At 40.2% G+C, this 27,704-nt stretch overlaps 3 protein-coding genes across 4 annotated transcripts; 1 reads left to right on the plus strand and 2 right to left on the minus strand.

Annotated features, from left to right (window-relative positions):
* Positions 1 to 214: 214 nt before the first annotated feature.
* On the minus strand, positions 215 to 3,632 carry LOC110041244 (alpha-2-macroglobulin receptor-associated protein-like). Its single transcript, XM_020746525.2, has 4 exons — positions 3,152 to 3,632; positions 2,178 to 2,521; positions 1,279 to 1,431; positions 215 to 680 (listed from the first exon to the last, which is right to left on the minus strand). Exons 1-4 carry the CDS (start codon positions 3,564 to 3,566, stop codon positions 627 to 629), a joined length of 966 nt encoding a protein of 321 aa, XP_020602184.2. The 5' UTR covers positions 3,567 to 3,632; the 3' UTR covers positions 215 to 626.
* A 1,593-nt stretch (positions 3,633 to 5,225) lies between these two features.
* LOC110041247 (follistatin-related protein 5-like) lies at positions 5,226 to 15,356 on the plus strand. The gene is made up of 7 exons (XM_020746529.2): positions 5,226 to 5,587; positions 9,069 to 9,117; positions 10,095 to 10,322; positions 10,811 to 11,104; positions 11,435 to 11,728; positions 12,038 to 12,341; positions 13,129 to 15,356. The coding sequence occupies exons 1-7, from the start codon at positions 5,522 to 5,524 to the stop codon at positions 14,048 to 14,050; spliced, it is 2,157 nt and encodes a 718-aa protein (XP_020602188.2). The 5' UTR covers positions 5,226 to 5,521; the 3' UTR covers positions 14,051 to 15,356.
* Positions 15,232 to 27,704, minus strand: LOC110041248 (uncharacterized). 2 transcript variants are annotated; one of them, XM_020746530.2, is made up of 11 exons: positions 27,619 to 27,704; positions 20,634 to 20,745; positions 20,363 to 20,383; positions 19,608 to 19,656; positions 18,913 to 18,956; positions 18,583 to 18,624; positions 18,080 to 18,113; positions 16,854 to 16,897; positions 16,269 to 16,310; positions 15,845 to 15,892; positions 15,232 to 15,427 (listed from the first exon to the last, which is right to left on the minus strand). In XM_020746530.2, exons 2-10 carry the CDS (start codon positions 20,722 to 20,724, stop codon positions 15,855 to 15,857), a joined length of 405 nt encoding a protein of 134 aa, XP_020602189.1. In that variant the 5' UTR covers positions 20,725 to 20,745; positions 27,619 to 27,704; the 3' UTR covers positions 15,232 to 15,427; positions 15,845 to 15,854. The 2 variants fall into 2 exon arrangements, with proteins under 2 accessions (XP_020602189.1, XP_089133687.1); XM_089277561.1 differs by lacking the exon at positions 20,363 to 20,383.

Genomic DNA, 27,704 nt, shown 5'->3' on the forward strand with positions numbered 1-27,704 from the left:
CTGCAGACAGTGCGTCTAAACGAAAGTTGGCCCCAATAAGTCATCATCTTTCTCCAACCCCATCCCCAGGGCCTTTTCCCTGGCTTGGCCAAAGGAAAAAGGCCCTGGGAATGAGGTTGATCTTTCTCACTCATAACCATACTGAGTTGTTTCCAGTTTGCTTGCAGCCGTACGTGTATGTCTTATATATGTCTTATGAGTGCACCAAATAGCATTAAATAACATGCAATATGCATTTATTTAAATAGTGTATAATAATGTGATTACAATGTAACTACTCAATGTGTCAGTTTCCATTGTCAACTGTTTGCTTACAACATCCTCAGACACAAGTCTTAGTTGTGCACTGAGTTGCATTAAATACATGTACATGAGCAACTGCATGATAAGGTATTGTTACTTGTACCTAAAGTATCAAGTGCCTTAGTTTGTTAAAAGCAGAATATTTTTTACAAGATGGATCCTTTGGTCCTTGTCTTGGACTTTTGCTAAGTTGCATTAGGCTGTGAATTTCATTACAAATTGCATTTTATAAACTTATAACTAGCTAGCTACATTCAATGCCTGTCTTTTTACAGCTGGCCTACGGAAACGTTGTTAGCACGACCTGTGCAACTGTCTGTAGCTTACAGCTCACTCTTTGTCACTTTGTCCATCAAAGTTGAATGCATTTTCTTCACCTATTGAACACAAAGGAAACTAATTATTTTTCAATTAATCAAAGAGATGCTGATTTTCTATGTTTGATGCTGAGAATAATTGTTTGGGATCATGCAGAAGCTGTTGAAGATTCCTTCATGTTTATGTTACTTGAAAAAGTAAGAACATCGCTCATAGTTACATGTACATGCACATGTACATGTACATTGTATGACTGATCCTTCCCTTACTAAACACAAAAACAATAAACAACAAACAAAGCCAAAAAACAGCGATCCAACAGTAACAAACTACATTATCCAGATTTCCACCCAATGCCAACAAACATATCCTAGAGTTGCAATCAGACAATCTGTAAATTGAAGGTTTGACAACCTACATCACAGCTGCATGACAGACTGGGGAAATCGTTATATATCTAAGAGACATGGAGATTATTCAGAAGAGATAGCACATCTAAATACTACAATTATTATATGCACCTGTGCAACATATTTTTCTAGGTTCATCAATCGAAGCCCACCACAATAACGAGCAATCTTTACTGACCACTGGTTATTTTACTATTTTGAAGTAAAAAGAGGGAAAGGAGAATTGATTTTCAAATAATGTTCTTACCCATTTTCCATGTTCTTGTGCCTTTTTTAGTAGTGTTTCATGTTTCTCCTTCAGATGGTGATGGCCATCTTTAAGAAGGCGATGAGAATGCTCAGCTTCCTCTTGAAACTGTTTGTGTTTCAGTATCTTGTGATCAAAGTGGAACAGCTCTTGCTAAAAAGGAGAAATCAAAAAAACCTTTTTCAGATACAGGATGACTATAGTTTTCAAGGGATCAACAGGTAGGCCTAGGGAAGACATGAAATACACATCACAACACCTAGTCTCATTCGCAGCCGTTATACAGGTCGTCATGCAACGCTTCTCCCCCACTAGTGGGGGAAAAGCATTGCGTGACGACCTTAATAATGGCTGCGAAGGAGACTACGCAACACCCCCACTTTATAAAAAGCTGCACAACTGTAATGAGGAATTGTCCTGCCATTTGGAATTACAATGATTTCACTGGGAATTTCTCTGAAAAAGATAGTTGTCTTCTTGCAGGCTGTATTAGTATAATATAGAACACTCCATCTTACTGTGCCTATATAGTCATGCTCTTTTCTGATGAACGTTCTACAGAGACTCGTGACTGTCTCAATGGCAATAGCCTGCAGAAAAGACAGAAATAAAATGGCAGAGTGTAAAATGCGATACACGAGCCCAGAACACAACCACAACAAGACATCGTAAAATATAAAATGGATCTGTACCTTTGTACTGTTGGTTAAGCAGGTTTTGAGTTTAACATAATGCCCTGGCAACTTTCTACAAAGTCTCACTTGCTACAAAATGTTTGGAGTAGGCCTTCGAAGGAATGTAATGGATATTCAAAATGGACCAGAACAGATGGGAAATGCTATGTACATAGTTACATCATCTTTTTTTGTATCCAGTTTTCAAAGGAGCCAGTACTTTACCTTGATGGATTCAAGTTCCTCGTCACTGAACTTTCCATTCTGAGCTTTCTGCCACAACTCTGTCACGCGACGATCACGGAATAAACTTGTACCCTCCTTCTCCCCAGTTGTCTTTTCTTTCAGTCGGGCGTAGTTTCTACTCAGGGACTCGTGAGTATCCTGAAGTTTGTTCCGTAACTTCTCAAGTTCTTTCTCTTTAATCTCACTTCGGGAGAAAACAGAGTTTTCTGAGATGTCATCATGGTCTGTTAGCACCCTTAGAAGACGGTTGTATTCTTTTACTTTGTCTTTGTGGTGGGTAAATTCAGTTCGGAGATCATCAAGTTCCTCCTTGCTGAATTTGCCTAACGAAGAATGCAAACACAATAAGAAAATGCCACTTCTTGAAATGGTGATCCTGTAACACCACTCAATGGTTACAGTGAAACTCTACCAATATGAGCACTTTTGGGCCAATAAAAAAGCAATTATTTTTTAATTACGTATTGATTTGTTTTTGCAGGCTGGTAATTTGCCTGTGGGCATTACGGGAGAATAATTCCTTACAATTAGCCAATCAGGGCACGTTCTCTAATACTGGCTACAAACACAGGCCATATAATAAATGTGTACTTATTGACTGTCTGGGAGGGCTAATCATGAGCTTGTGTCATGCACCATGTTTCCCATCTGGTGTGACCTCACTCAAAACTCAGTCGGTAAACCTGTTAATGAACTGCAACTAGTTTGAAACTGTTGTGAAAATATCTATGACATGCATGCATGTTAGTCAACTTAATGAAATTAAATAAATGACATGTCTGATTGTCTCGTGCATGTCTTTCCATGCAGATCGACGAGTCGCAACACAGCCTGCTTGCAGGATGTCCCGTGTTTTGGTCTTACTTTGAGCATATCTTGGCGAAAAAAATTCCTGATTATCTTTAAGGAAAAACCTTTCGTCCATCTTATAAGCAACACAAGCAAACACAAACCTTGTTTTTCCACGGACTCCCAAAGCTCACTCAACCGTCTATCGCCAAACATTCCATTGCCGGCTTTGTTGTCGTTGATTTCGTTTACACCACGGTCCGTGGCGTCAAGATGCTTTTCAAGGCCAAACTGTTCCAGTATTCGCGCAAACTTTTGCCTGACCATTGCTTCCATTTCACCGTCCTGGTCTCCACCTTTAGCTTTCAGGTCTTTCCACCTAATTTCCGCACGGTCTTGCAGTTCGAGCAGGCGTCGAAAGTCACTCAACTTTTGCTCGGACATTTTGTTTTGCGCCTTCTTCCATATCATATTGAGCTTGTTCATTCGAAACGGAGTCTCGCTCTCGCCTATTTCAGTCTCCAGAGCGATGTTCTGGTTGATCAAGAGAAAAACGACGAGTAACGAACGAACACTCATTTTGTGCAGTTTCTTCTTCGAGAAGATGACAGCTCAGCCAGAACGAAGGACTACAAGGCCAGGCAGCTCAGCAAAAACGCGTGATAGTCACGTTCTCGCGGGTATACTCGCGCTTTCTGCATCGGCATACACGCTCAAAGATACACTGTACGACGGAGAAATTTGAAAACGCAGGTTTACTAGCATTTCTACGGTTAGCCCTACTGTCCACACTAATCCGGACCGAAAACAGAGCTTTTCGAAAACGCTCTTTAAGCCGAAGGAATTTGACAACGCCGTCTTTTCGTTTCAGTGTGGACTGAAAGCATTTTATTCTGAAAAATGAGCTTTTCGAAAACGATGGTGCACGATAATCAATCCATGCGATTTCCCTGCCGGTGTTTTCCTCAAAATAAATCCAAAATGACCGGTGATTGTTGCGTTTTCAAATTTCTTCGGTGTAGTGTGGGCGGAAAACATTTCAGACCATTTGATGCATTTTCGGTAAGAAACCTTCGTTTTCAAATTCTTCACGCGTAGTGTAGGCGGAGACTAGAAAACAAATTTCCATTTGAAAACAATTTGATATTGTAAAGAGCTAAAGCTAAGATCTGTATTGGATACCTAAATATTTAGCAATATCGCAAATATCTCCAATTTATTGCCACATCACTTGCTTGTCTTTCCCAGCTGTTTACAATGCACATCTTGTATAAATTTGCAAGTCCACGCTTGCCACGGTCTTCAAAACTTGTGCCAACTACGTCTTTTAAACAACTTTTACTTTTGGGTGTAAAATGGTAGAAGTGCAATGTTTCATTTCTAAGCATATCGTATGATAGATTCTCAAGAGAAAATTGTGAGGACGTCTCCGTTTGACAGACAGTAAACTGTGGTTGAATAATTTTCGCCGTAGTCGTATCAATTAAGGCAATTTAATTGACAATGCCCTTTGGTTTGCCTGAAAAATATTTCTACTGCTCTTAATTATGCAAGTCTTTTAATTCGGCGTCGACATTGCTTTGTCCGAGAGGGAAAGATGAACTGACTTGCATTTAATAAATCAGAATGGGCAATTTCTCTCCAATTTGTAGTCTTCAGAGTTCATGGCAAATCACTGTGAGCGATGTTTACATTTCGGCTCAGTTCCTAGAGTTCTACGTAGCGTCAAAAAGTCGAGTTTTAATTTTAAACTTCCAGCACCCCCTGAATCAATGACCAAACACATTGTAAATTCTTGTTCAATACATCTCCATTGAAACCTTTTTAATAACATTCATTCTACAATTATTGGAAACCCTGCCGTTTATTTTAAATTGCTGTCATATTATTGAAGTTACGCGGCTGTTCAAAACGTGACCGCTTGGAAGCTCCAATCCCATCGGAAGGGACAACGCCCATTTCAATCAAAGATCTCGCGTACGAAGGTTATGCCATTCTGTTTGCCAAAACCTTCTGGAAAAAATCTTTTCTCTATCATAAAATCGAGTACGTCGACGTGTTAAGTTAAGAATCTTGCGTCGCTCGCAGTAAATGGTTGAGAGGTTAGAAAAGTCTGATAAACGAAGTTGATTAGTCTTCATTATGTCCACAGACTACTGGCTTGACTGGCGTACCTTTCAATTTATCTGACCGCCCTTTTAATAATCAACAAAGCATTATGCAAAATAGCTTTTAGGCATTCACCTAAATTTGCTTACTTTTTTGTCACGCGCAAACATATGCATCGCCGCAGGATTCTTCTCTCGCGTCTGTCTTCAAACGCCCGTGATATTTTGTATCTACTGACAAATCAATACAATATACAAGAAAGCTAATCAACTATATTGCTGACCGTGTGCAACGGAAATCTTTTTTACATCCAGTTTGTTATTTCAAGAGAACATTCCGCTGCGCTCGATGACTTGTATACAGGTCGCGAAAGCGTAGCACGCACAATCGAACATAAGAAAACAGTCGTTCTTCTTGGCAGCGATATGACGAATTTCACAACACTTCTAACATTGGGGATAACCTTTGCTACAGTTCTTGTGCATTCCACGGTGAGTTTTCTAGGATATGTATGCAAATTTATCACTTGCTGCTTTTACTTCCATTACTAGCAGTTCCTTAGTTTAATTTCCGACTTTATCTATTTTTGTTTCAATCGCTTATGCCTTTTTTTGTGCGTCGATCTCATAAACAACTGAAAACACAACATAATCTCTACTCTTGAGTAATGTTTGTAGCGCGCAAGTTCTCTAAAGCCTGTATTGTAGCTCTTTCTACAACTAGGGAAAACAATCACTGTTTCATTTATACGGGCGGGATTAGAGAGTTAAAAATTACTAATCTGCAAACAAATTTGCTTTGATGGCAAAAAGACTTGCGAGATACTGAAGGATCGCACATTGTGGGTAAAAATTTTGTGGAGTAAACTTCCTTATTAAATGTTTATGATTTTCGAAGCAAATCATTTGCAATTGACAACGGTCAGTGAAATGAATCAAACACGCGACTGGAAGTCAAAGATATGACGCGCCGTGGTAGATTCGATTTGAGGCCACAGCAGATCCCTAGGTTTTTTATTTCTGATTCCAGAAATAAAATGAAAAGAAAACAATATAATCATTTGCGTTTTTTGGCAGAGGCAGATTCAAAGAAGCACTTCGAGTTTATCGAATTCAGTTTGGTAAATTTGCATATAAGTAATTTACTCCTTGGGAAATCATAAATCATGTTTCATTAAACATATTCTTTATTTGAAAAGGAATTTATTAAAGAGACGCTTATAACATTCATCATCTTTGCATTGCTTGAATTGAAGCCTTCCATTCCATGATTAATGAAAAAAAGACATCTTTTTTAACTTCACAAAATGCACACGAAACGCTTTCTGTGAAAGATGGATGTAAATTTGAAACGCCACTGGCAACTTTGGTTATTAATTATTAAATACGCTGTCTTGCGATCTGTCTACATTCTTAGGGATGTATTAAAAGCCGGAAGAAGTTAAGATACATTAGAGTGAATTCGGTGGCTTCTGCAAGCACAGAAGACATTTGGCCTTGTCGACTTTCGATTTGACAACTGATGGCCCAGGGAGCATTTCTTTCTTTCTCTGGCCTCAAACTAAACTGACAAAAATGCTTTCGGATCTTCGGAGACTAAGATTTTGATTGACAGTGCTTTTGATTTTCACTTAGTACGTCCATTAAAACCCCCCAAGCAATTTGGTGATAGTTTTGATTGGCAGAAAACTTTGAAATCTTGACCAATAGAAAGCCTGTTGATGTCAATCGAAGACTCTTAACGTCAGCAGAACTTGTATTACGCTAATTGTCGAGCGTTGTAAGTAAAGCTCGGAAACAATTTGCAGGTTCTCAATCGGCAACGTAAATAAACTTCACTCTTAATTCTTATGTGCCATTACACATACGATGTCGTTTTCTCCAGAAATGAGGCGGATTTCTTTTATTGTCTGTTACATTCAGGCGAAGATTCCAATCAGTGTAGAAGAAGGGACTGATAGCCAGAATGTAGAAGGTCTGATTGGGGTTCAGCTGATAGCCAAGAAGTGATCAAACTTTTGACTGTCACCTCAGTGAGAACTGACGCAATATTTAACTGTTAGCTTAGTTCTGAGATTTGCAAAATTTACTGATAACTGAGAGACGCGCTAAAATTTTAACTGATCGACTAAGAAATCACATCTAAACCTCTGCGTATGTTTTAGAGAAGTTTGGACAACTACAAATTTAGCTGTCGGTTTTGCTCTCACGATTCAAGACTGAGAAATTTAATTTATATCTCTTAGTTAGTACGCGCGCTGTGATTGGTCCATATAGCGGGCCGTGATCTACTGTACGGCCCGCTAAAATTTAAAGCTGTTTTTGTTACCAAAATGTTTCGTGATTTATCGCCAAGTGGTCTTAACCTTTTTAGCCGGTAAAAGTTTAAAAACTTTCTTTTACTTCTGAAATTGTGTATTAAAACCTACTAACGATTTCAAATTGACTCTTTTAACTTTCGAGGTGCGTCAGAAATTTGAAGCCGTTCTGTGTGAATAGAAATCGTTCCCGAACCCGTCAGACACCCAGCCAAGATATAATAAATATCTTACTAACCTCGTTTTCTCGGTCCGTACTGTGAGTTATGGATCCTCGTTTTTTCCCCTTCGATTTATGGCCCGCGCGCTTCGCGCTTGGGCCATAAATCGATGGGCAAAAAACTCAGTCCGTAACTTACAGTACGGACCTCGAACTCGGTTAGTAAGAGTACCTATTAGTATCTATTACCAATACTTGAATTTTAAGACAAGCAATAAGCTGCAAGGCTGATACTACGTGAAAAACGTTTCGAGACACCAACATGACAAGAACCGATAAAGTAGCATCGCAACAGTGGACAGCTGTTTCGCCGTTCTTGGGGCTCGTCAGCACTGTGTAGCGAAGATATGTAACGCCAGCCCAACAGCCAACGCACATAAATTGCAAAATGACCCGTGCACTATATCAAGTTCCGTACTTTGAACTCACTTGCGTCCCGAAACACGCGTTGCCACATCACAAGAAGGGCGAAACAGCTGTCCACTGTTGCGATCCTACTTTATTATGTGGAGAAGAGTGTTTTACTGGGAACTAAACCACTCGTAGATTCCATACGCCACTTCATCCGGGACCCGAGTAGCGTATTTACCGTATGTCACCTTTGTGAGTGTCGTATCGTTCAATGAAGTCACGATTCCCGCCTTTTGCTTTTGTTGAATTGGTTTCTCCATATAATAAAAAGAACATTACACGTTGGCTCGAAGATATGAATTTTATGTTCTCGTGGCAAGAACAATATCTCACGAGTTCGCTTCGCTCACTCGTGAGATATTGTTCTTGCCACGAGAACATAAAATTCATATCTTCGAGCCACCGTGTAATATCCTCTATTTATCGGTTCTTGTCATGTTGGTGTCTCGAAACGTTTTTCACGTAGTATCAGCCTTGCAGTTTATTGCTTGTCTTCATACATTTTTTGGCTGATCAGATCTCTTGTAGATCCTACGTTGGCAGCGTTTATCGTATGCGGTCCCTTGCAGTTTATGGTTTCTCATTTTTGAATTTTATGCCCGGTCTACTCGACCAATTTTCATGTGACAATTTGCTCCTTATTCGCTCCTGTAGACGAGTAAATCTGGCCAATTTTATGTGATAAATGTATTTGCTAAAAAGCTGGCTTGTTAGCTTTTATGTGACAAATAAAAGTTGTCACATACCAAAAAGTGCTCGTGTAGACGACTCGTCACATAAAAAGTGGCAAATATGTTCACATATGTTTTTCTGGGGCGACTTATCAGCCCCGCCTTCTTTCTGCGTATCTCTGCTGTCGAAAGTCATTGATTACTGGCGCACTAAACTTTGAAATGTTGACAAATATTTGCTGTGTCATCTAAGGATTAAATATATTTGCCACATAACACGTACAAGCTTTAATGAGTAACATTTTTAATTATCATCAACCAATTGAAATTCTGTATTCATTCTTTCCAAATAGGTTTATGGAGGTGGAAAAGAGCGGAAAATTAATTTAACTAAGAAAGAACGTGAGTATCTTGAACTTGTTTGTGTTGTGATGTTAGAATGCATTGAAAGCCGGCCCAACCACTTTTCCCCATAAGGAGGTATGAGTTACAAAAATTGTTACCGTGCTTACGTGTTTCTCTTTTGGGATTTCGTTGTAAATAAAGCAGTTTTCAATTGAGCGTCGTATAACCAAAACCAAAGTAATCACTCTGGAAATCACACAGCACACCGACAATCCAGTAAGCCAATCAAAACTTGTAGCAACTACATCAGTGGCAGACGCAAAGCGCGGGAAAACGTTTGCGAGCACGTCACGGATGGTCATGGTTTTACTTCTGATTGGATGACAAAGTAGCGCCAGTTTTCTAGCCAATCGCTTTGCGTGGTAACGCAGAACTAAGGCAAATGCAAATTATTTGCGACATAATTAAAAACCGCACCGTTTTCCAGCTGACTCTTTTGGCTGTTTTTGCTGCCAGAGAACACACCTTGGCACAGCTCAGTTCGAAAGAAAGTTAAATACAAAGTACATGAAAAACATTTCGTGTCCGCGCTTGTTTCTTATTTTCAGCGTCCACCATTTGAACAGCATTGTTCAATTTAATTAATAAACGAGCCTTGAATAATTATAACAATTATTGAACGAGGGTGAGCAAAATTTCGTGAAGGCCGAACACTGACAAATCAAGATATTTTGCGATAACCTAGTTCAACAATTGTTTTATCATTCAATCACCAAGTTTGTTTTTGTATTTACTTCATTCTATGACAGCCTAGGGAAGCGATCTGTCATTTTTTACACAACTGAGAACGTGGTTACAATTACGCATGAGCAGAATATTAGTTGCAGCAAAACACATTTAGACGGTACTACGCATGAGCAGACCATTCTAGTATTTGAAGGCACTCATTTGCGGGTCATGTGGTGGGGTTCTCAGCCAATGAAAAGGAAAAAAATAATGCACCGAATGATCTTCATTTACGTACAATTCTACAGGTTGTTGGCGGACTTGTCCTTCCGGTCGAGAATGCCAGATTCAGTCAGACGGCACTGAGGTGTGTGTCTGTGCGTCTCAATGTAAAAAGAGACACAAACCAGTGTGTGGGACAGACGGACACTTGTATATCAACCACTGCGAGTTGCACAGGGCCGCCTGCGTTACTGGCAAGAAAATCAGAGTGGACTGGGGTTTGAAGTGTCTAAAGAAACAAGTTAAATCAAACGGTACGTTAGAAATCTAAATTGGCCATTTTAGCGTTAATTTTAAACAGTCCGAGCCATAAATAATTTGTCTATACGATTCCCTGCATTATGATTGGTCTTGTTAACCGCAGGCTGCTGATATCAACGCTTTTCAGTTTTAAATACATGTTTCGGCACTGAGTAACTTCTGTCATCGTCAGTAACAATTAGAGTCAATTTGAATATACAAAATAATATACAAATTTTACACAATAGGTGTTACCTAGAGTAACCTACATAGCATGAATAAAATACATGGAACTAGTGAAAACAATAGAACAACAGGCAAATGCAGAAAATTTGGTCTACGGGAGAGACTGGGACTAGTGTTTTTCTTTTCATTGTGTATCGCCCGGACTGTAAAAATATGTACTGAGCCGCGCTACTCCTTTGCGGAGGGAATTCGCCGGGCGTTTTCAAGTGCTTGCCCTCGCAAATACTAATATTCATGTTTATATGTTTGATTTTAGATTGTCCCGAAGAGAACTTATTGAAAATGAAACAGCTGATTTTAGCAACCTTCCAAAAGGAACTACACAAGGAAGTGACCTCAAAAATCCTGATTGACGAGTTGTTCTTCAGGTATAACAGGGACGGCGATCACAGCATCAGCAGTTTCGAGCTCAAAAGCCTGGTTACCGATTACATCATGTACAGCAACATCAAAGAACTCGCAGACAAATGTCATCCGACACAGTGGTTAAACACTGCTGATAAAGACTTCGATGGATTCCTTTCCAAAGACGAATTTTCACAGAGTCTTGGTGAGATAAACTGTGCTAAAGAGGACCTCCCAGGGGTTTGGGGTAACAAGGGATCATGATGACTTATTTCGGGTATCAAGGGATATCTTTGGGATTAATTTGAAGAGCAAGCGATATCCCTACTATTAAAAAAAATAGGGAACGATGGGCTTTACTAATAGGGAAGAAAAGGGAGAAAAAGTGAAAATTTCAAGACCAAGGGAGCATGCTAACCCCCTGGGACGCCCTCATTAAACGCAGGCTGTAAATTGCGAGCTTAGATTTCTCGTAATTTAGAATTGAAAAACAAGGTGTATTACTTTACTGAAATATGATTTGTGGCGGTTGCAGCGAGCAAACCAGAAGTTAGCATTCTACAAAATGATGCGCAGCCCATGTCTGGTTTTAATCTCACTCTTCGGTGTCGAGTGCGTGGTTACCCTGTTCCTACGATCACGTGGTGCAAAGATGAAAAACAGCTGAACGCTAACGACCGCATTTCGACGAACCCAGACGGAGAACTTTTTATAAAGGGGCTCGGAGTGAGTGACAATGGGATATACACATGCGAGGCCTCAAATGACTTGGGGAAGGACCAGAAAAAAGTGGTGATTAATGTCCAAGAGCCAGTCACTGAAGCTCCAGGTATAGCCATTGAAATGTCGTGTTTAGTCCTCGTTCCTTCTCAACTTAACCCAAAACCCAGGTGTCAACGCAGACTGCAAATCAGCAACCTCGATCCCAGGCTCTCTCTTCTTTGCCTTCCTTGACCCTGGTATCGAGGTTGGCTAACCAATTTCTAACTAATGATGGTCACTTAGGCGAAAGGCTAAACGTAAAACCTACTTCATATCAATACAAAGCCGATTAGGAAACTTTCTCCATATATGAAAACAGTATCAGCTTTTGAATACTTTCAATAAAATATATAATTACTTTTCTCTTTTTCTTCAGCCGTACCAGGGTCTAACCTGTTTTATGCCTTTGCAAACGACGGTGTTTACGTCATCGATCCTGAAACGTCATCCACTGTCAATCACATCCCAGCTGATGACGTCATAAACGGTACAACGTCGCCCATTTGCACTAGTGGTCGACAGCAGGCGTGTAACTGGGGTGGGGCGGTAAGTGTCGGTGTCAAATACATCTACGCGGCGGATTTTCTTGGGCGAAGAGTCCTAGTGCTGGATGTTGTGACGCAAAAATTTGTTCAAGAAATAACTACAGATGACTATCCCTACCAGCTGAAATATGTCAGGCGAGTTGTGTAATATTAAAGTTATCCTGACTGGTGTTGATAAGTGTAGTATTAGCCCTGAAGATGGGGTACACTGCAAAGTTTTTAATGGGGGTGTGCGGCCCGAACTATGAAACTTGTACCCAATTTCAGAATAAAATCTGTGATTTTCAACACCCTATTTCGGACCCGAGCCAAATATCGATACAAATATTGACACTTTAATACGGTCTTTCATTCATTCATTCATTCAGATTCGTTCGTTTGTTCGTTCGTTCGTTTGTTCGTTCGCTCGTTTGTTCGTTCGCTCGTTTGTTCGTTCGCTCGTTTGTTCGTTCGTTCATTCATTCATTCATTCACTCGATTTCAGACCTTCCATTTGCCGACATTGATGTGGAAAAAAGCAGCCCAAAAGCCATACCCTTTGGGGCAGCACCTACCTATATAGCCCATTTAAAGTAGTACTCCTGGTATAAGTGTCAGTTCGCGATCAATTTCTTGATATTCTTATGACATACCTAATGATTTTGTATTGAAATATCAAGCAGAAATTAGATTTTGATTACACCTTTCAGAAAGGGAATACCACTCTAAAATCTCCTTAATCATGATTTCAAGAAATGATCTGAATCAATTTGACATACTTTAACGCTTCTCGATGCGACCCAGTTAATAGAACCTTCAATTTGAGTACAGTTGGACGCGGCCGAACTTTCTTGGCCTACACAAAACAAACAGGAAACATCAAACAATTAATAAATTGCTTGCTTGAATTGATTGATTGATTGATTGATTGATTACTCAAAAGGTCCCTAGATGCGGTGTGGACCCTGTGTTGGGAGAACAGTACCCTGGATGTCCTCACCGAGGATGAGGACGACAACGGAACATTGTCGGTGATAAACGACGCTAGTAAAGTGACTGAACACACGTCAATCAAGGCACAAATAATCGACAGCTACCCACGGCGCGCGCATGGCTTCTTTGTGGAGGAGAATTGCGAGTTGACAGACCAGGAAACCAAGTATGGCTACGTCACTCATGTTATGGAACCTGGCCTTCATGAGGTGGACCTGGCTACCAAGCAGTACTCGAAGTTTTACAATCTCAGTGATTACCAGTGCTACGGGACGTTTGACTTGGCTTTGTCCCAGCTGCACAGATATGCGTTCGTCCAATGCTACACCAACGAAGAGCGAGATACCAAAGCGCAAATAGTGATGGATTTAGAAAAAAGGCAAATGATAGCCGTGGATTCAACGCATTTTGGCTCACCATTCGCGTCCCCTGACGGCCGTTTTATCATCACATTGAATTATTACGCTATTTTAACCCGGTACGTCGATCCAGCAGGCAAGATTTACCTGTTCCAAGAAATCGAGTCTAATCTGTTACTCAGCGACCTCGCTTTCCACCCACGTGACGCAGGCTATGACGTATACGTGACGTCAAAGGATCAATCGGCAATAATAGTGCTGCACGTTGATCAAAGAGGCATACACATCGTTAAGTTTATTTCCACAGTCGGTAAGCCCTCGTCGGTGAGGGACTGGGTCCACACTCAACGACCTATGGTGACTGGTTGTGGGTCTAACGTTCGTTACCTAGCAACGCCCGCGACACGCGAGGACGCGGTTGTTATTATAGATGGCGAGAAGCAGGAGATGCGAGGAATGGTGGAAGGAATTAAGGGGGCTCGCACAATTGTGTGGGTCGGAGGAAGTGAATAGAAATAAAACGCATTTCCTAACCAGTGACGGAAAGCAAAAACACTATGTTCTTGTCGCGAGAGAAATTAGCAAAGGAACAGCAAAACGTCTTTAGAATCTAACGCATTGTAAGAATGAATATTGGGTCATTCAAATGATCTTTTATGAAATCGTTTTTACGTAAACAATAGCATTTGTAAATATAAGGTAAATTGATTTCGTGTTTTTGTTTCCTATTGAAAAAGGCCTAGTAAGTATGCTTCAATTCAATGAGTTTGATTTGCTGTACGATCCAAATCCAACGAAAACTTTGAAAATACTTGCATTTTCTTACAACGGCATGATCAGCAATAAAGAAACGGTGCATGTTGTGCAGCAAGTGTGAACTGTAAATTCAAAAGAGCTAGTTCAGCTCCAACAATGGAACCGAAATAGTGAGTGGTAGAGAGCTGCAGAGTTAGTGAAAGATTTTAAAAAAGCTTTGTTGCGAACATTTACTAATTACTTACAACTACTGAATAATTTCCAAGTTCGTTATTTGTCTTACAGTAAGACAAAGTTTGTTATCTGTCTTTACATACCACCAATCTTCAACACTATTTTTTTCTTGTCAGATTTCGCCATTGTCGACTTTCCGTTTAACGTTTCCTTAGAGTTGAAAGTATCATTTTACAAAATGCAAAAGATGACTTGCTATACCTAAGAGAATTAGCGAGTTATCCCCCCCCCCCCCAAAGGGCTTATTCTCAAGGTATTCCCTCATGACTTATGTTTACATGGTAACCAGTTCGACCGCGCGCGGATGGTGTTACCACGCACATTGCGTGGATATTTTTATGGAGGAATAGAATGCGTGAACACCGCTTGGGCCGTCCACGTGAGAAAAATCCACTTCTTAGGATTGGATTTATCTAGAGGCTCCTGAGAATGCGCGAAAACAGGTTGGGGTAATCTAATCTAAACTTAAGAGGGAGTTAACTTGAGAACAAGGCCTGTATGGGGGATTGATTCTCTTGAGTCAACACGATCGCCCTTTAAACGGTTTCTTTGTGAGTATATCTTTTAAGGGCATCGTCTTTGAGATTAACTCAAGATTCTATCAGTTGCACAGTTTGTGTTTTGTGCTGAGGTGGAGAGGGAGGGTCGTCAGTAACTGTGCTGAGAACTATGACATTTCCAATAGTTTAATGACAGATAACACATTGGAATAACTGTTTATTTTTGTTAAGACTAATAGTTATACTTGTAACTGATATTGGATAATTCTATCTACTCTTACTCCTCATTAAATTTCATTGTGTTAATAAAGTCGATCTTAATTACACGACTTATGGTGTTCCGCGTCGTTCTCTGCCTTGGTAAACTTTCGTTATGAAGTACTGGGTCAAACGTGTGATCCTGATGAGAAGAAAAGACAGGACAAGGCGTTTAGTTGTAGGTGGGGCGAGAGGAGAAAAATGGGGTTGATTTAGATGAATGCGGAAAGGGGACGGGGAAGGGGACGGGGGAAGTGGGAAGAGGAAGTTGGAAGGGGAAATGGGAGGGGGTAAGGGGGACAATGGACGGGGGAAGGGTTAAGGGGGAGGGGTGAGGGGAAGACGGGTAGGGAAGGGAGAAGTGGGATACGAAAGGAAAAGGTGGAAGAAGGAACTTGGAAAGGGAAATGGGATGGTGCAACATTTCCAAAAGAGGCTAGCCCCCACAAAACGTTTTTCGGGGAATCCGTCAGATTTCCCCTAGGAATTATTCACCAACTATTTATAGCGTGACGGAGTTAAACTTTTTCATTGTCAGTGGAAGTTTTCGTCAACTTACCTTTCTTGCTTTACTTGCCGTGACGATTCATTCGTAATCTCGGGGGAACTAATTAGGAAAACATAGTAGATAAGTATTGGTGCGCTGATTGATGGCCCAGAAGCTACAATCCATGGCCGGCCGACAGGCAATGACCGAGTTTATGCCAAGCACGAACTATTCGTCTGAGACGAATTAATCATTTGACACTAACAATTTGTCTGAGTGTCGAACACGGATATTTCGTCAAGGTATAAATACGGTTTTTAGACGAACTGTGACACAAAATTTGTCGACCTCCCAGCACGAATACGTTCCGTCTTGAAGACGCACAAATCGTCTCCTAGGATAAATTCCACGTCGAATTATTCAGCTCCAGCCTGTACAGCATTATCTTTTAATTCGGTACGGACCATAAAATATAAATATCATACGAGTAACTTACTGTCAGCGAAATCCATGCGCCTCGCACCATTCATAACGTATTCTGAAACAATTCAATCATATAATACGTTAAAAAAACGAATTTTTCAAACTCCAACGTCACTGAACATTTTTACTGAATAACCCAAACGCTTGATTAAACTGCACTGATATTTCTTAAATTCAGGCAATCATCATCACAGAAGAGATTCCACCTGATCAACTTCTGAATTAAATTGAGTCAGCAGGGAGGTCCATGAACCTTGTAACTGGATTGTCAGAATTTTTCAGGCAAACTAAACTTCGATTGATATATGCTTCATGGCTGAATGTCATAAGTGTAATGAGTCATACTTCACCTGTTAATTATTGAGCAAAATTTACCTTTTTTGCTTAATGCATTTTGCTAGCTTGAAAGTTAAGTACTGCAAGCTAGTAAAGTACATCAAGCAAGAAAAGAATATTTACATGGTACAGCCTACAAAACATTTCTTATCATATGACAAGGTCAAACAATCATAAGTTATTTACTGCTGCGGTTAAACGTACTGGTAATTATAGTATCAAGTGCATTTTCGAGCCTCGTTTCTACATTATCATTTCATACCTGTTTCTCCTTCAAAGTCTTGCTCCTCCATGTTGTCAAAGAGCCTAAAGAGACCCAAGAACAGACCAAGATTTCAGTGTCGGATCGTACACTCGATTTGAGTCCAAGCTAAAGCGTTGACAATTAGCAAGCGTGCTCTAATTAACAATTAGACCCGTAGCCCGCAAGGGCTACGGGTCAATAGCCCATGAGGCGAAACCGAATGGGCTATTGACCCGTGGCCCTTGAGGGCGAAGGGTCTAACTGTTTTAGTATCACCCAACTAGTCGGACAGAAAAGGTAACAATAAAGTTAGCAAATGCAAGTTGAAGAAATATTTATTTGGGAATAAAACGAAAGAAAGCGTCACGCTCGATGGCGCCGATTTCGCTACTCGATGACTATTACTAATAGTCCCCTAGTAGCGTAGCCAATCAAAATGCAGGATTTGCATTAGTCCACTAGTTGGGTGATACTAATGGCCTTTAGAAAATAGCCCAAAACAAATAAGCACGCTGATTGGATAAAGCCGTGCTTAGATAATGAGCTCGAGATTTCTGTCGACTTCATCCAAACCCTCTTTCCCAGGCACTTCTAAAACGCAAACAGGCGGTCGTCATTTTGTTAACAAGCGCACACTGCTAGGCTGCTCACTATCTACAACAGAATAGATAGTGAATAACGTAGCCAATCAGTGAATGGCATTCGTGATAGAACGCTTGTAGATTTATACTAAAACTCGATAGAAACACAGTGCATGTTTTTTCTATTTCTTAACTTGCGTTGTTTTGTCTCATGTCCAATTTGTCTTTTTAGAAAACAGAAGAGCAATGGGCGTTTTACAACAAACGATCACATGGTGCAAAATCCGCCATGTTGGATGGCAAAAGAATGCAGAATCTCAACCAGCTAAGCTTGATTTTCTCTGTTTTGGAAGCCCAGTGCGTGGCTTGCCATGACAGATTTTGCGCCATGTGACCATTTGTTGAAAAGAACCATTGGCTATGGTTTGGGTTTTGATTATCGTCTGTCCTACAATAAGGAGAGATTTGTTGCCCAGCATGTTAAACAACTAAAGACAAGAGACTATTAGTGGATTGCTGGCAATCACATCATGGTAAACAAACCCTATTGAGTAAGCCTGCCAAAGCTTTACATTATAAGTGTCTTACTTAACTAATTATAACATGAAAGGAGAATGTGCCTGTGACCCCACCGTGCCATAAAGGTTGTGGTTCACGACTTACCCTCGCTTGCCGTGCCGATTTATCCGTGGTGGACCTGTAAGTCAGAAATTTTTCTTATTGATAAAGTTTGCCAAGTCAGATTGAGTTTTTCGGTAACAATAGCAAAAGACATGTTATATGGCTAGCTCCGTGAGCGGGCGAGATGAATCAAATCCTGTGATTAGCTACCCGAGCGGGCAAGATGGCGCTATCTTGCCCGCTCGGGGACTACCAGCTGTGTCCCGCAAAAAAAAATTTCCCCAAAGCCAAAAATAATTCCTTTATTGGCCAAGCTTTTTCGGTCAAGATGTTTGGATGTTGGCCTCGTTCTTTTATTGTGAGTTTATGGATCGCGACTCCGTCTCGGTCATAAACATGCAAAAAGCGGACTTGGCCAATATTCAGCCATCTTTCACGCTTGGCTTAAAACCCATATTTAAATTCCTTACTTAGCCAATGAGCGGCACGGGAAACATTTTAGATCTATGAGAAATAGTCTGGAGTCAATAAAGAAAGTGACCTACCATCAGCCGCCATGCTGTCTTCTGCGTAATACGCATTGCTCTCTGAAAAGAAATTCATGACGAAGTTAACTGTCATGATCAGTACCTGTGTCATGATTTGTCTCTCTGTTTTTTTTTTCTACTCAGTAAAGGCATGCTTAGTCTGCGTACGAGCCAAGTGGTCCCTCAGACCGGAGCTTATCCCAGTTTCTGTAGAATGAAGTGACTAGGAGTATTTCAACTCATCAGAATAAAAAATTTCACCATAAATATCATCACATTGTTAATTGTATTATGTCAAATGTATTTGAGTCTCATTGTAAGAGGCGTCTCGAGGTTATAATTTCATACCAGATAGGTCGTCAGAATCTTGTTCCTCGATGTCATCAAATAACCTGAAAGGACACTGGAAGATATAAAATCTTGTCTCATACCAATTTGAGTTGAAATTGGAAACTTAATTATAGCAGCCTCTTTCCGGGTCGCTCGAGGGGATGCAAAGAAAAGAGACTGAAAACGAGGTTGAAGGAGCTTGTACAAGCCTTTCAACGGCGGATTTGCACTTGGAGTCAGTTCTTATTTAGCATGACGCTTTCTCTGCGCCAAAATGTAAACAATGGCGTCAGCAAGATCAGAATCCCCGTATTAACTAGGTTTGTGATCTGTGTTGTACATATCGATATGGCTGCACAATGCTCTTTGTATTGGAATTGTCAATCTCCTTCTCATAGACCAACATCCTTTTGGCTAGCAACAAACGCCAAAACATCTGAGCGAAATGGAAAGCTGAATCAGCATTAGTCCCAGATTTTACTCTTTCTACGCATGTTAAATAGCCGTTACCAAATTTGAACGCATGCGCCCAATATCAAACTGCAACCAAGGTTTTCTGGTTTCTTTCTTTTTTTTTTTTTTTTATTTTGTCGTTTGTCTAGAGAGGCAGGCGTTTGACCAATGCTGACCGAAAACGCGTGGGCTCTTGAGACGAGATTGCACATTTAACATTTTCAAAACAGATCTGAGAAGGACATGTTTTGACGACTCACCCTCGCTTGCCGTGCCTGTTAATCCGTACTTTGGGTGGATATGCTGGACCTGTAACAACCGGACCACCTTCAGTTATTCAGTCAAATCAGTCAGTCGTTCCAGTTTGGTAATAATTTTACTTTTAGTTTCCAAGGGTGGGGTGGGGGGGGGGGTACTTGGATCAACTTTTGCTTGGTATGTGCCTCTAACCCCTACTCCGTTATAGTCTATTCTGTGGCTAATTATAGACCCCATCTTAGTCACTATTTTCGCGATCCCATCTCTTTATGCATCTACCCTATAAAGCCCTTCAACTAGTTCATCCTAAAATGAAGTGACACATTTGTTAAACTGAATGTAGAACGGTAACAACCTTTTCACCGTGAATCTTCCCGTTTTGAAATCCCTACTTGCTTGTATTTTCTTACTCCCAAAACCTCTAAAATGTGCGCCCTGTTCTAGTAACTCTATTGAACATGCAACCCCATTATAGTCAATCCAGTCGTGAAAATGCGACCCCACCCAGCGGTACATCCCCATAAGTCTATTACAAGGGAGTACATCCAAAGGGGTCGGGGTGGGAGGGGGGGGGGGGTGGCTTAGCTCTGCAACAAACAGTTGAACACAAGTAAACGCATCCATAGCAAGAATGGATGGAGTATCAGTATATGGGGAATTAACTTTCTTACTCCTCATTCTCTCTTGGAAGATACTGTTATGTTACACAGGGGTTGTACTTTAGATGAACGAGAAGTAATAAATAAAAGCGACTTACTGTCAGCCAGCATCGTGTCCGCTGCAAAGAAAGTAATGACAAAAATTCGTAATGTGTTTCAACTTTCCAATTTTTCCATTGTTATTGCCCTTAGCTGTTTCTTTTTGTGCGGCCCTGTGCCCCACTAGACGCTATAAGGAATGGTGATGTGTGATGTTTCCTTGAGTTGCCTCTTTAGAGTTTTTCTACCCAGGTTAACAATTACTGCGAAGTCTCCTCAAACTGAAGGTAATGATCTAAATTACTAATAATCTCCTTGTTGCTACTATACCTCTGTCTTCTTCGCTGAAAGGTTTTCCGACTGTAGTTACAACAAGAACAGCGAACACGACCAAGGAGAAACACACCGTGTTGGAAACCATAGTGAAATTTACCGGCTTGTCCTTACAAAACAAAATGATAAGAGTGTTTCAGATTAGAATTGAAGGCTTATAGAAATATTTTGCAATAGTTCAAGTTCCAATCGTGATTAAGTAATGAGAGTAAATTCTATATCCCTTCCAGTCAGTTATTAACAATTCTGACCCTGGGTGGCACCTATGAGGTCATTTTTATCAAAAAAGAGTTTGCTAATTTTCTTATCAACTTTTGTCAACCTGTTCCGAGCACGTGAAGATACCATTATGGACTGAACCCTGTACTACAAATTCGTTCTTAACCAGAAATATCTTGATTGCAGTTGTCAGTAGCAAACAATAGAAATTTCAAGTGCTTGACTGGAGACAGTAAACCTTCGTATAGTTCTGTCTTATTTCCTTTGTAGAACACGAGGCCTCTGCAGGTAGGCTTGGAGGGAGTGGGAACATTCCGGGGATAAACAACAGTCTGACTGCCTGAAATCAAACGTCTTAACGATGAATCAAACAGGTCTTCCGAGAATGAGAAATTAATCATAACAACTGGTTATAGCTCAACTTCCGAACTGTCAACGAAACCTGACTGGAAAAATAAAGGTTAAAATAAAGGTTAAAATAAAGGTTGCCATTTAAAACTTAAAACAAGCTGTGATTGCTTTCTTCTAACTACCTTAAGGCCTGTCCAAACGGGAAATGTTTGGCGATCAAACACCATCAAACATTGTTTGGTGACCAAACATGCTGTTGAACTGAGTGGCCAAACGGTTAAAACATGTTTGATCAAACACAGATCAAACTATGGATACAAGCCGCTGAACAAGCGTGGTACGCATGCGCGCGCCAAACATGTTTAATACGGGCTGTCCAAACGAACGAAACATCGCCCATCAAACACTAGAACAAAAGAAATGTCTTAAGTTGTTTGATCGAATGTTTGATGGCCTTCAAATTTTATCAAACACGACCAAACACGATCAAACACGATCAAACAAACATGTTTGATGGTGTTTGGTCGCCAAACATTTCCCGTTTGGACAGGCCTTTACACTTTGCTAGACCGCACGTGGTCTCGTTTACACCCATGATTTACATAATTTGTGACTTTCCACCAGCGCACAGTTAAAGGACAATTTTAATTTTAATTGTTTTATTATTCTTCACGAGAACAGAATTCTGTACTACATAAGAAGTTGTTTTAGATTAACTTTCGGTAACTTAAAATAGTTCACAGGTTCGGTTTTGTTGTTGTAGCGTATAATAAGCACGTAGGAAACATCCTGTAAGACTTCCACAAGAAAGCATGAAGAGATGATTGATGAAGCCGAAGGCAAAGAGAAAAGTAAACACTATTTATGTTTTGATAAGCAAGGTAGTCAAGAGATTTTCCTTCGTTTTTCTCGCAGTGTTTTCAAAAAAAAATAATAGTAATAATAAATACAAACACATTTTTTTGTTTCTATCGAGTTTTAGATCGCATCGACTGTTATCGACGGTTCAGATGACTTTTTGCCAGAAGAGCGTTTTATAATCCGGTTGAGGAATCCTGACTTAGGTGAATATTTCAGTTTCTATTTGTTATTAGAACAAGTATTTATAATGAAACAAACATTACATCTAATTCCGAGTAGTACGAGAAAATGAAATAAACATCAATTTGCGAATGTACATTTATTTGCTCGATAGATGCTTTCAAGGCGCGTAACAATCGTCCCGGGTGGAGGGGTACTCCCAGAAAAATTGGGGGGGGGGGGGGGAGGGTGTGCGGCCCGCTTCCCAAAACCCTTACTTTATTTATTACCAAAACCTGCGATATTCCCTACCCTATTTATGACCTCACCAAAAATTCGAACCCCTATTTATGACCTGACCCTAAATCAAACCCTGTTTCAGACCTACGTTATAATTAGTTCCCTAGTTCAGACCAATGTTAAATTACCGTAATCATAATTTGTGAAGGGCTTTTGTTGATTGTCTTTTCGGAAACGATGAAAAAGTGGCTTCTCCTTAAAAACATACCCTTATCAAGGATAGAGTGCAAAAAACCATACCCTATTTATGACCATAATGGCCAAAATCAGCTAAAATCTTTACCCTATTTATGACCCAAACGGCTGAAAAACCATACCCTTTGGGGCCGCACAAACCTATATAGCCCACATAAGGGAGTACCCCTCCCCCCGGGGCAATCGTACTTCCAATCAAAACCTTTCGGAAACCGCTCAAAATCCTACAAGATTCTTCGAGAAAAATACTTTGGCACAATCGGTGAAAGCTGTACCTGGTTATACGAGAAAGAAAGGTAGAAAACCGAGGGCCTATTTACAATGAAAGAGGATGATCCTAGTGCTAGGATCATCCTAGAAGGTTCATTTGGTTTACATGAAAAAACGCGGCTCCTGGGACCAACTTTTCATTTGGTTTACATGCAGGATCGTCTTGGCACTTTTGTGTTCGGCTCGGTTGCAAAGCAAGATGGCGGGCGACAATGACAAAAGCGTAGTTTTGGGAGTTCTTCTCTCTTTACTGGCGTTGATAACTGCCTCTCAGCATCAATTTGCCATTATATACAACTTGATATTTCAAACACAGCAACAATGAGCGATGATTCTCCAACTAAATCACACTGCCATCATTTCCAGGTTTTTTTTTTGAGCTTTTAGTCGATAAGTGAGAAGATCGTGCCATGTTGTTTCTCACAACTCGTCCCCAGGGCCATCTCCGGTTTCAAGATGGTGGGTGGGCAAACTGGGCCTCCTGAAGCCGCTTACATGGAGGTAGGATCATCCTAGCGCCAGGATCATCCTTCCTATCAGATAGGATTATCCTAGCGGTAGGATAATCCTAGCACTGGGGCCAAATATAACCCTTCACATGTAAACTGAAAGCTGAAAACATACCGCGCTCGGATGATCCTAGTCCTAGGATGATCCTAGCACTAGGATCATCCTCTTTCCATGTAAACGGGCCCCTGCGGCTACTCTCCTGATTATCCAAACAATGTCACGTCGCAAGAGCGTGGGAAAACGAGTCTGCAATGTCCTTCGGGCAGTGAGCGGCTAGGGAACGTAGTCATTCGTAATGCTCCGTAACGCTACGTTTCTGTTAGCAAATTCGCATTTTTCACCCCAATAGTGATTTCAAATTAAACGGAACCAATTTTAAACAGTAATAATAATTATTTTCATTAAAACTCGCGTTTTAAAGGTGAAAATTGATCAAAAGAACTTGAGCAAATCTCGAGGTATTTTCGGCCTCGCTTCGTGAGATCCGAAAAGTCACGGACTATCTTGCTTACTTACTTACAAACACACATGATGACATATTGGTGACTGGCTAGAAGCCAGTAACCACAAAAAGTAGCGTGGTATAAATACTAGCATGCGTGCGTTAAGTACTAAAGCATCAAGATCTAGAAATACCGATGGACCAAAAAAGGAACAAAGTTGATTAGTAAAGAACGGGATTACAAGTAATGAACTACAGGTTCCTGAGATTTTTTCAAGATCTTCTTTGACGGTACTAGTTCTTTTAAATTCAAGGCACCTGAATGAAACTAAAAGTTCTGTTATGATTCTTTGGTTATCATATTTTTTTGTCTGGCCATGGCCTGGCACGTGGTCAATAGCAGTTGTTGACAATACGACCATAAAGTCTGTGCTGGACTTCATCACCTCTTCAATTTCCACTGAATAGTATACATAAGAAAATCTTAGGTTGTAACAAGAGATTATCAGGGTAGGAGAGTGAATCCCCCATATAGGTCCTCTAACTAGGGTAATTCCTCTTAAGTTATTTTTAGACATTGTACCCAATACTTCCACGGATAATACTAGCGCGTTGCGCCGTGGATGCTTTCGTGGAGGATTTGTTTATGTTTGTTTCGTTTCTTTTCGTTTCAAAGCAAAGGAAAACCTTCAACGCTGTGGGGATGTCTTCTTTCATATTTTGATTACAAGCAAAGGAGCTTTGGCTCTCGGTATGTTTTAACACATTTCGAAACTTTAATAGGAGTTTAAATAAGAGACGGATGTCCCCCGCACAAACAATAACAACTGAAAGAACCGCAGAGAAATAAGTAGACAAACGAGTGCAAAGCAAACAAACGCCCAAACACAAGCTAGGCAACCAAACAAACAGATGATCGAAAGTGCAGGAAGACGCTCGCTGCCCAAGTGGCAAAAGCAGTTTAAGTAGCAACGAAAACAACGCCAAAGGAAACATCGATTAAAAAACGACTTAATAGTCAACCTACGAATCTCACGAGAATTTAGATTCATCCAGTTTGTCTATACTGTCAGAAATATCTCAAACAGAATATGTAAGACAGCGTCAAAATTCGAAAAAGAAACTTTAAAAATTGGCCGTCGTATAGTTCACGTTCACTGGAATACGCAGAATGTGGCTATTTTACGTTGTTGTTTTGTGACCTTTTGTAACCTACGGCAAAGAAATGAACAAAGAATTATAACGCACGTTTACACAGCCATTGAACTCGTTGCCGTTGCCGTTAAAGTTTGCTTAATTAAACCTCCTAAAACCGACTAAACAGCCAAATAATGAACAGCCAAACGAGCACAAAACAAACGAAAGCCCAGGCGAACAAAAAGACGGCTGATAGTGCAGAAAACACTTCTGCTCTGAAACGAAATGAAAACATAAAATGACGTTCCCGCCATTTCGTCTCAGGTATTTTCGAGAAAATCGCTTCGGCAGTCCACGCATCGCGCGAGTACAATCCTCAGAAGAACTGGGTACCATGTCTAAAAATAACTTAAGAGTGATTACCTTACTAGAGGACGGGGATTCACTCTCTTACCTTGATAATCTCTTGGTTGTAACTAATATACTGTACTTCAGTTGCTATGCATTGTAAAAATGGGAAAAAATTAAAATACCCGTTTGCCTGCCAAGTGTTGAATGGCAAAAACATGTTTGATATCAATGAATTCGAGGATGGTTTTTCATTGCTTTGAACTTTTCAGCAAAATTTAGAAGAACCTTCATAAAACATTTGCCTTCGAATTTTTACACCTCGTCATGTTACAACGTATATGATGTGATATGTCATTTCCTGGCTTTTTGATTGTCGCAGAGCTACTATAGGAAACTTTGAAATCAATCCACGCCGTCGATTGTGAACGTAACACAGGCTACGGGTTTAACAACGTGACAAAAGGCCGGCTTCGACTGTGTTAACGATGTTTAACCATTGTGTAGGCGATAAAACAGACCAAAGACATAATTCTGTTATTATCCAAAGCCCAGCTGCTTTGAGCTGTCTTTGGAGATGAAGTTCTACTGAGCTTCAATCTCCGTCATAAGCTGGCTATTCAATTTGAATAAGGAAACACTTTTACTAACTAAAGTTAAAGTGACTGAATAACCATCAGTGATAAGGCATTGTTTAAGAGCAGAGAACATCGGTTTGTAAGTCTATTTGTGGAAAATCGGATATCTATAGATTTGATATAAGTTTTACTTATTGCGTTCGACGAAGTGGAACGCAAACCTAATTTTGACATGTGGCTTTTCAGAGTTGGTCTGCCTGTGCACGGTTCTAAGCCGAAAAAAACTACATTCCTGTAAGGACACCGAAATGGCCACCCCGCTTGATGTTTGCAGGGGCATGTCACGGCCAGTAAACTGGTACCGTTTAATGCTAAGACATGTGATAAGACATGTGGCGAACATGTGAGTATGTGAGCAGGCTATGTGAGCTCGTCTTTCCGATGGATCTTTTTGTGACTTCTTTCCATCCAGTTGCCGTACGCTTCGCTATTATGTGCTCTCAGCGTTAGATTTTAGCGAATTTAAACGCTTCGACGGCAGCATTTATCGCACTCTGCGGGAATTGTCCTTGTTTATTAACACGACTTGGCTTTGGGATGATAACCGTGGGAGCAGCTACATTCTGATTGCATTTGTTGATTAGTTCCAGTCGCGACAGATAGCTCAGTGTTTATTCGGTCGAAATTTTATTGTTTGGAATCGGTGGAAAAGTTCTCTGAAGGCAAGCTCCATAAGACTACTTTATTCATCTGGGAAAATACTCGAATTAGTCGCGAAACGAGCACGCGACGGCAAATGCTAGCTTGGAATAATGTACGTAATTTAAATATTCTATGAAACTTGAGAGACCACAGAAACTGGCAGCGTCACGCAACGTATTAACAAATCGTGACCTCTTCACTAGCATGGACTTTGACACTATGCATATCTGACTGTAAAACCTCGGTTGCTGCTGAAAAATGTCGATTTTAGCAATAGACAAAGGTTGAAAGTCAGCTAGTGAAATCATTTATTTACGATATATAATTATATATTAAAGTGAGCGCGTCGAACGCACTCTCATAATCTCTGATTACTACTTGTATAGGATATAGGTATATCCTTAATCGTGCTTTGTTCTGTTATAACATACTTTGTGCAGTTGAAAAGCACACAGGACGTGACCAGAGCATATATAAGTAAAATTTTATCTTATCTTATCTTATCTTATCTAAGGAAGAAGTGTAAATTTGAACACTCGCCTAAGGCTTCTGTCCGAAGACCTACTTTTTTTTACAAGAAAATGTTTTATATTATAGTAGCACGTATCTCTCAGAGAAAATTGTGGGTTTTTTTTTCAAGAAAATAAACTATTTTGAAAATTTTTTACGTTCTTGAAATGGCATCATTTCTATTCAGTATACATCTCAGCTTACGAGTTCAAAATCAAGGATTTAATTTACGTCCCAAAAGTGTTTTCAACCAGTTGTAGAATGTTCATATAAAATATAGTTCATAATACTTCGCGTCATATTATCTTTTCTTTTTTTTAAGCGTGCTATGAAGATTTTAATGTAGCATGCTCACAATAGTTGGCGATAGGTCATAAACATTTAAATCCTTGTTTCTTACCTCAATTTACGAAGCACCTTGTCTTTGATTTTCTTGTCAAAACAAAAAGCAAAATGGACACTGTTTCCCGCTCTTTTATACGAGTC

The sequence above is a fragment of the Orbicella faveolata genome, unplaced genomic scaffold (genome assembly GCF_042242905.1).
Source record: "Orbicella faveolata isolate gen_17 unplaced genomic scaffold, um_ofav_v1 contig_46, whole genome shotgun sequence".
NCBI lineage: Eukaryota > Metazoa > Cnidaria > Anthozoa > Scleractinia > Merulinidae > Orbicella > Orbicella faveolata.

Coding starts and splice junctions, on each gene's coding strand:
- LOC110041244 (XM_020746525.2), bottom strand. CDS start 3,566: ATGAGTGTTCGTTCGTTACTCGTCGTTTTTCTCTTGATCAACCAGAAC. Junction 2,522..3,151: donor GGAGTCCGTGGAAAAACAAG/GTTTGTGTTTGC, acceptor ATTCTTCGTTAG/GCAAATTCAGCAAGGAGGAA. Junction 681..1,278: donor CACAAGAACATGGAAAATGG/GTAAGAACATTA, acceptor TGTGTTCAATAG/GTGAAGAAAATGCATTCAAC.
- LOC110041247 (XM_020746529.2), top strand. CDS start 5,522: ATGACGAATTTCACAACACTTCTAACATTGGGGATAACCTTTGCTACA. Junction 5,588..9,068: donor CAGTTCTTGTGCATTCCACG/GTGAGTTTTCTA, acceptor CTTTCCAAATAG/GTTTATGGAGGTGGAAAAGA. Junction 11,729..12,037: donor GCCAGTCACTGAAGCTCCAG/GTATAGCCATTG, acceptor CTTTTTCTTCAG/CCGTACCAGGGTCTAACCTG.
- LOC110041248 (XM_020746530.2), bottom strand. CDS start 20,724: ATGGTTTCCAACACGGTGTGTTTCTCCTTGGTCGTGTTCGCTGTTCTT. Junction 19,657..20,362: donor GGACACGATGCTGGCTGACA/GTAAGTCGCTTT, acceptor CGGTTGTTACAG/GTCCAGCATATCCACCCAAA. Junction 18,114..18,582: donor AGACAGCATGGCGGCTGATG/GTAGGTCACTTT, acceptor TCTGACTTACAG/GTCCACCACGGATAAATCGG.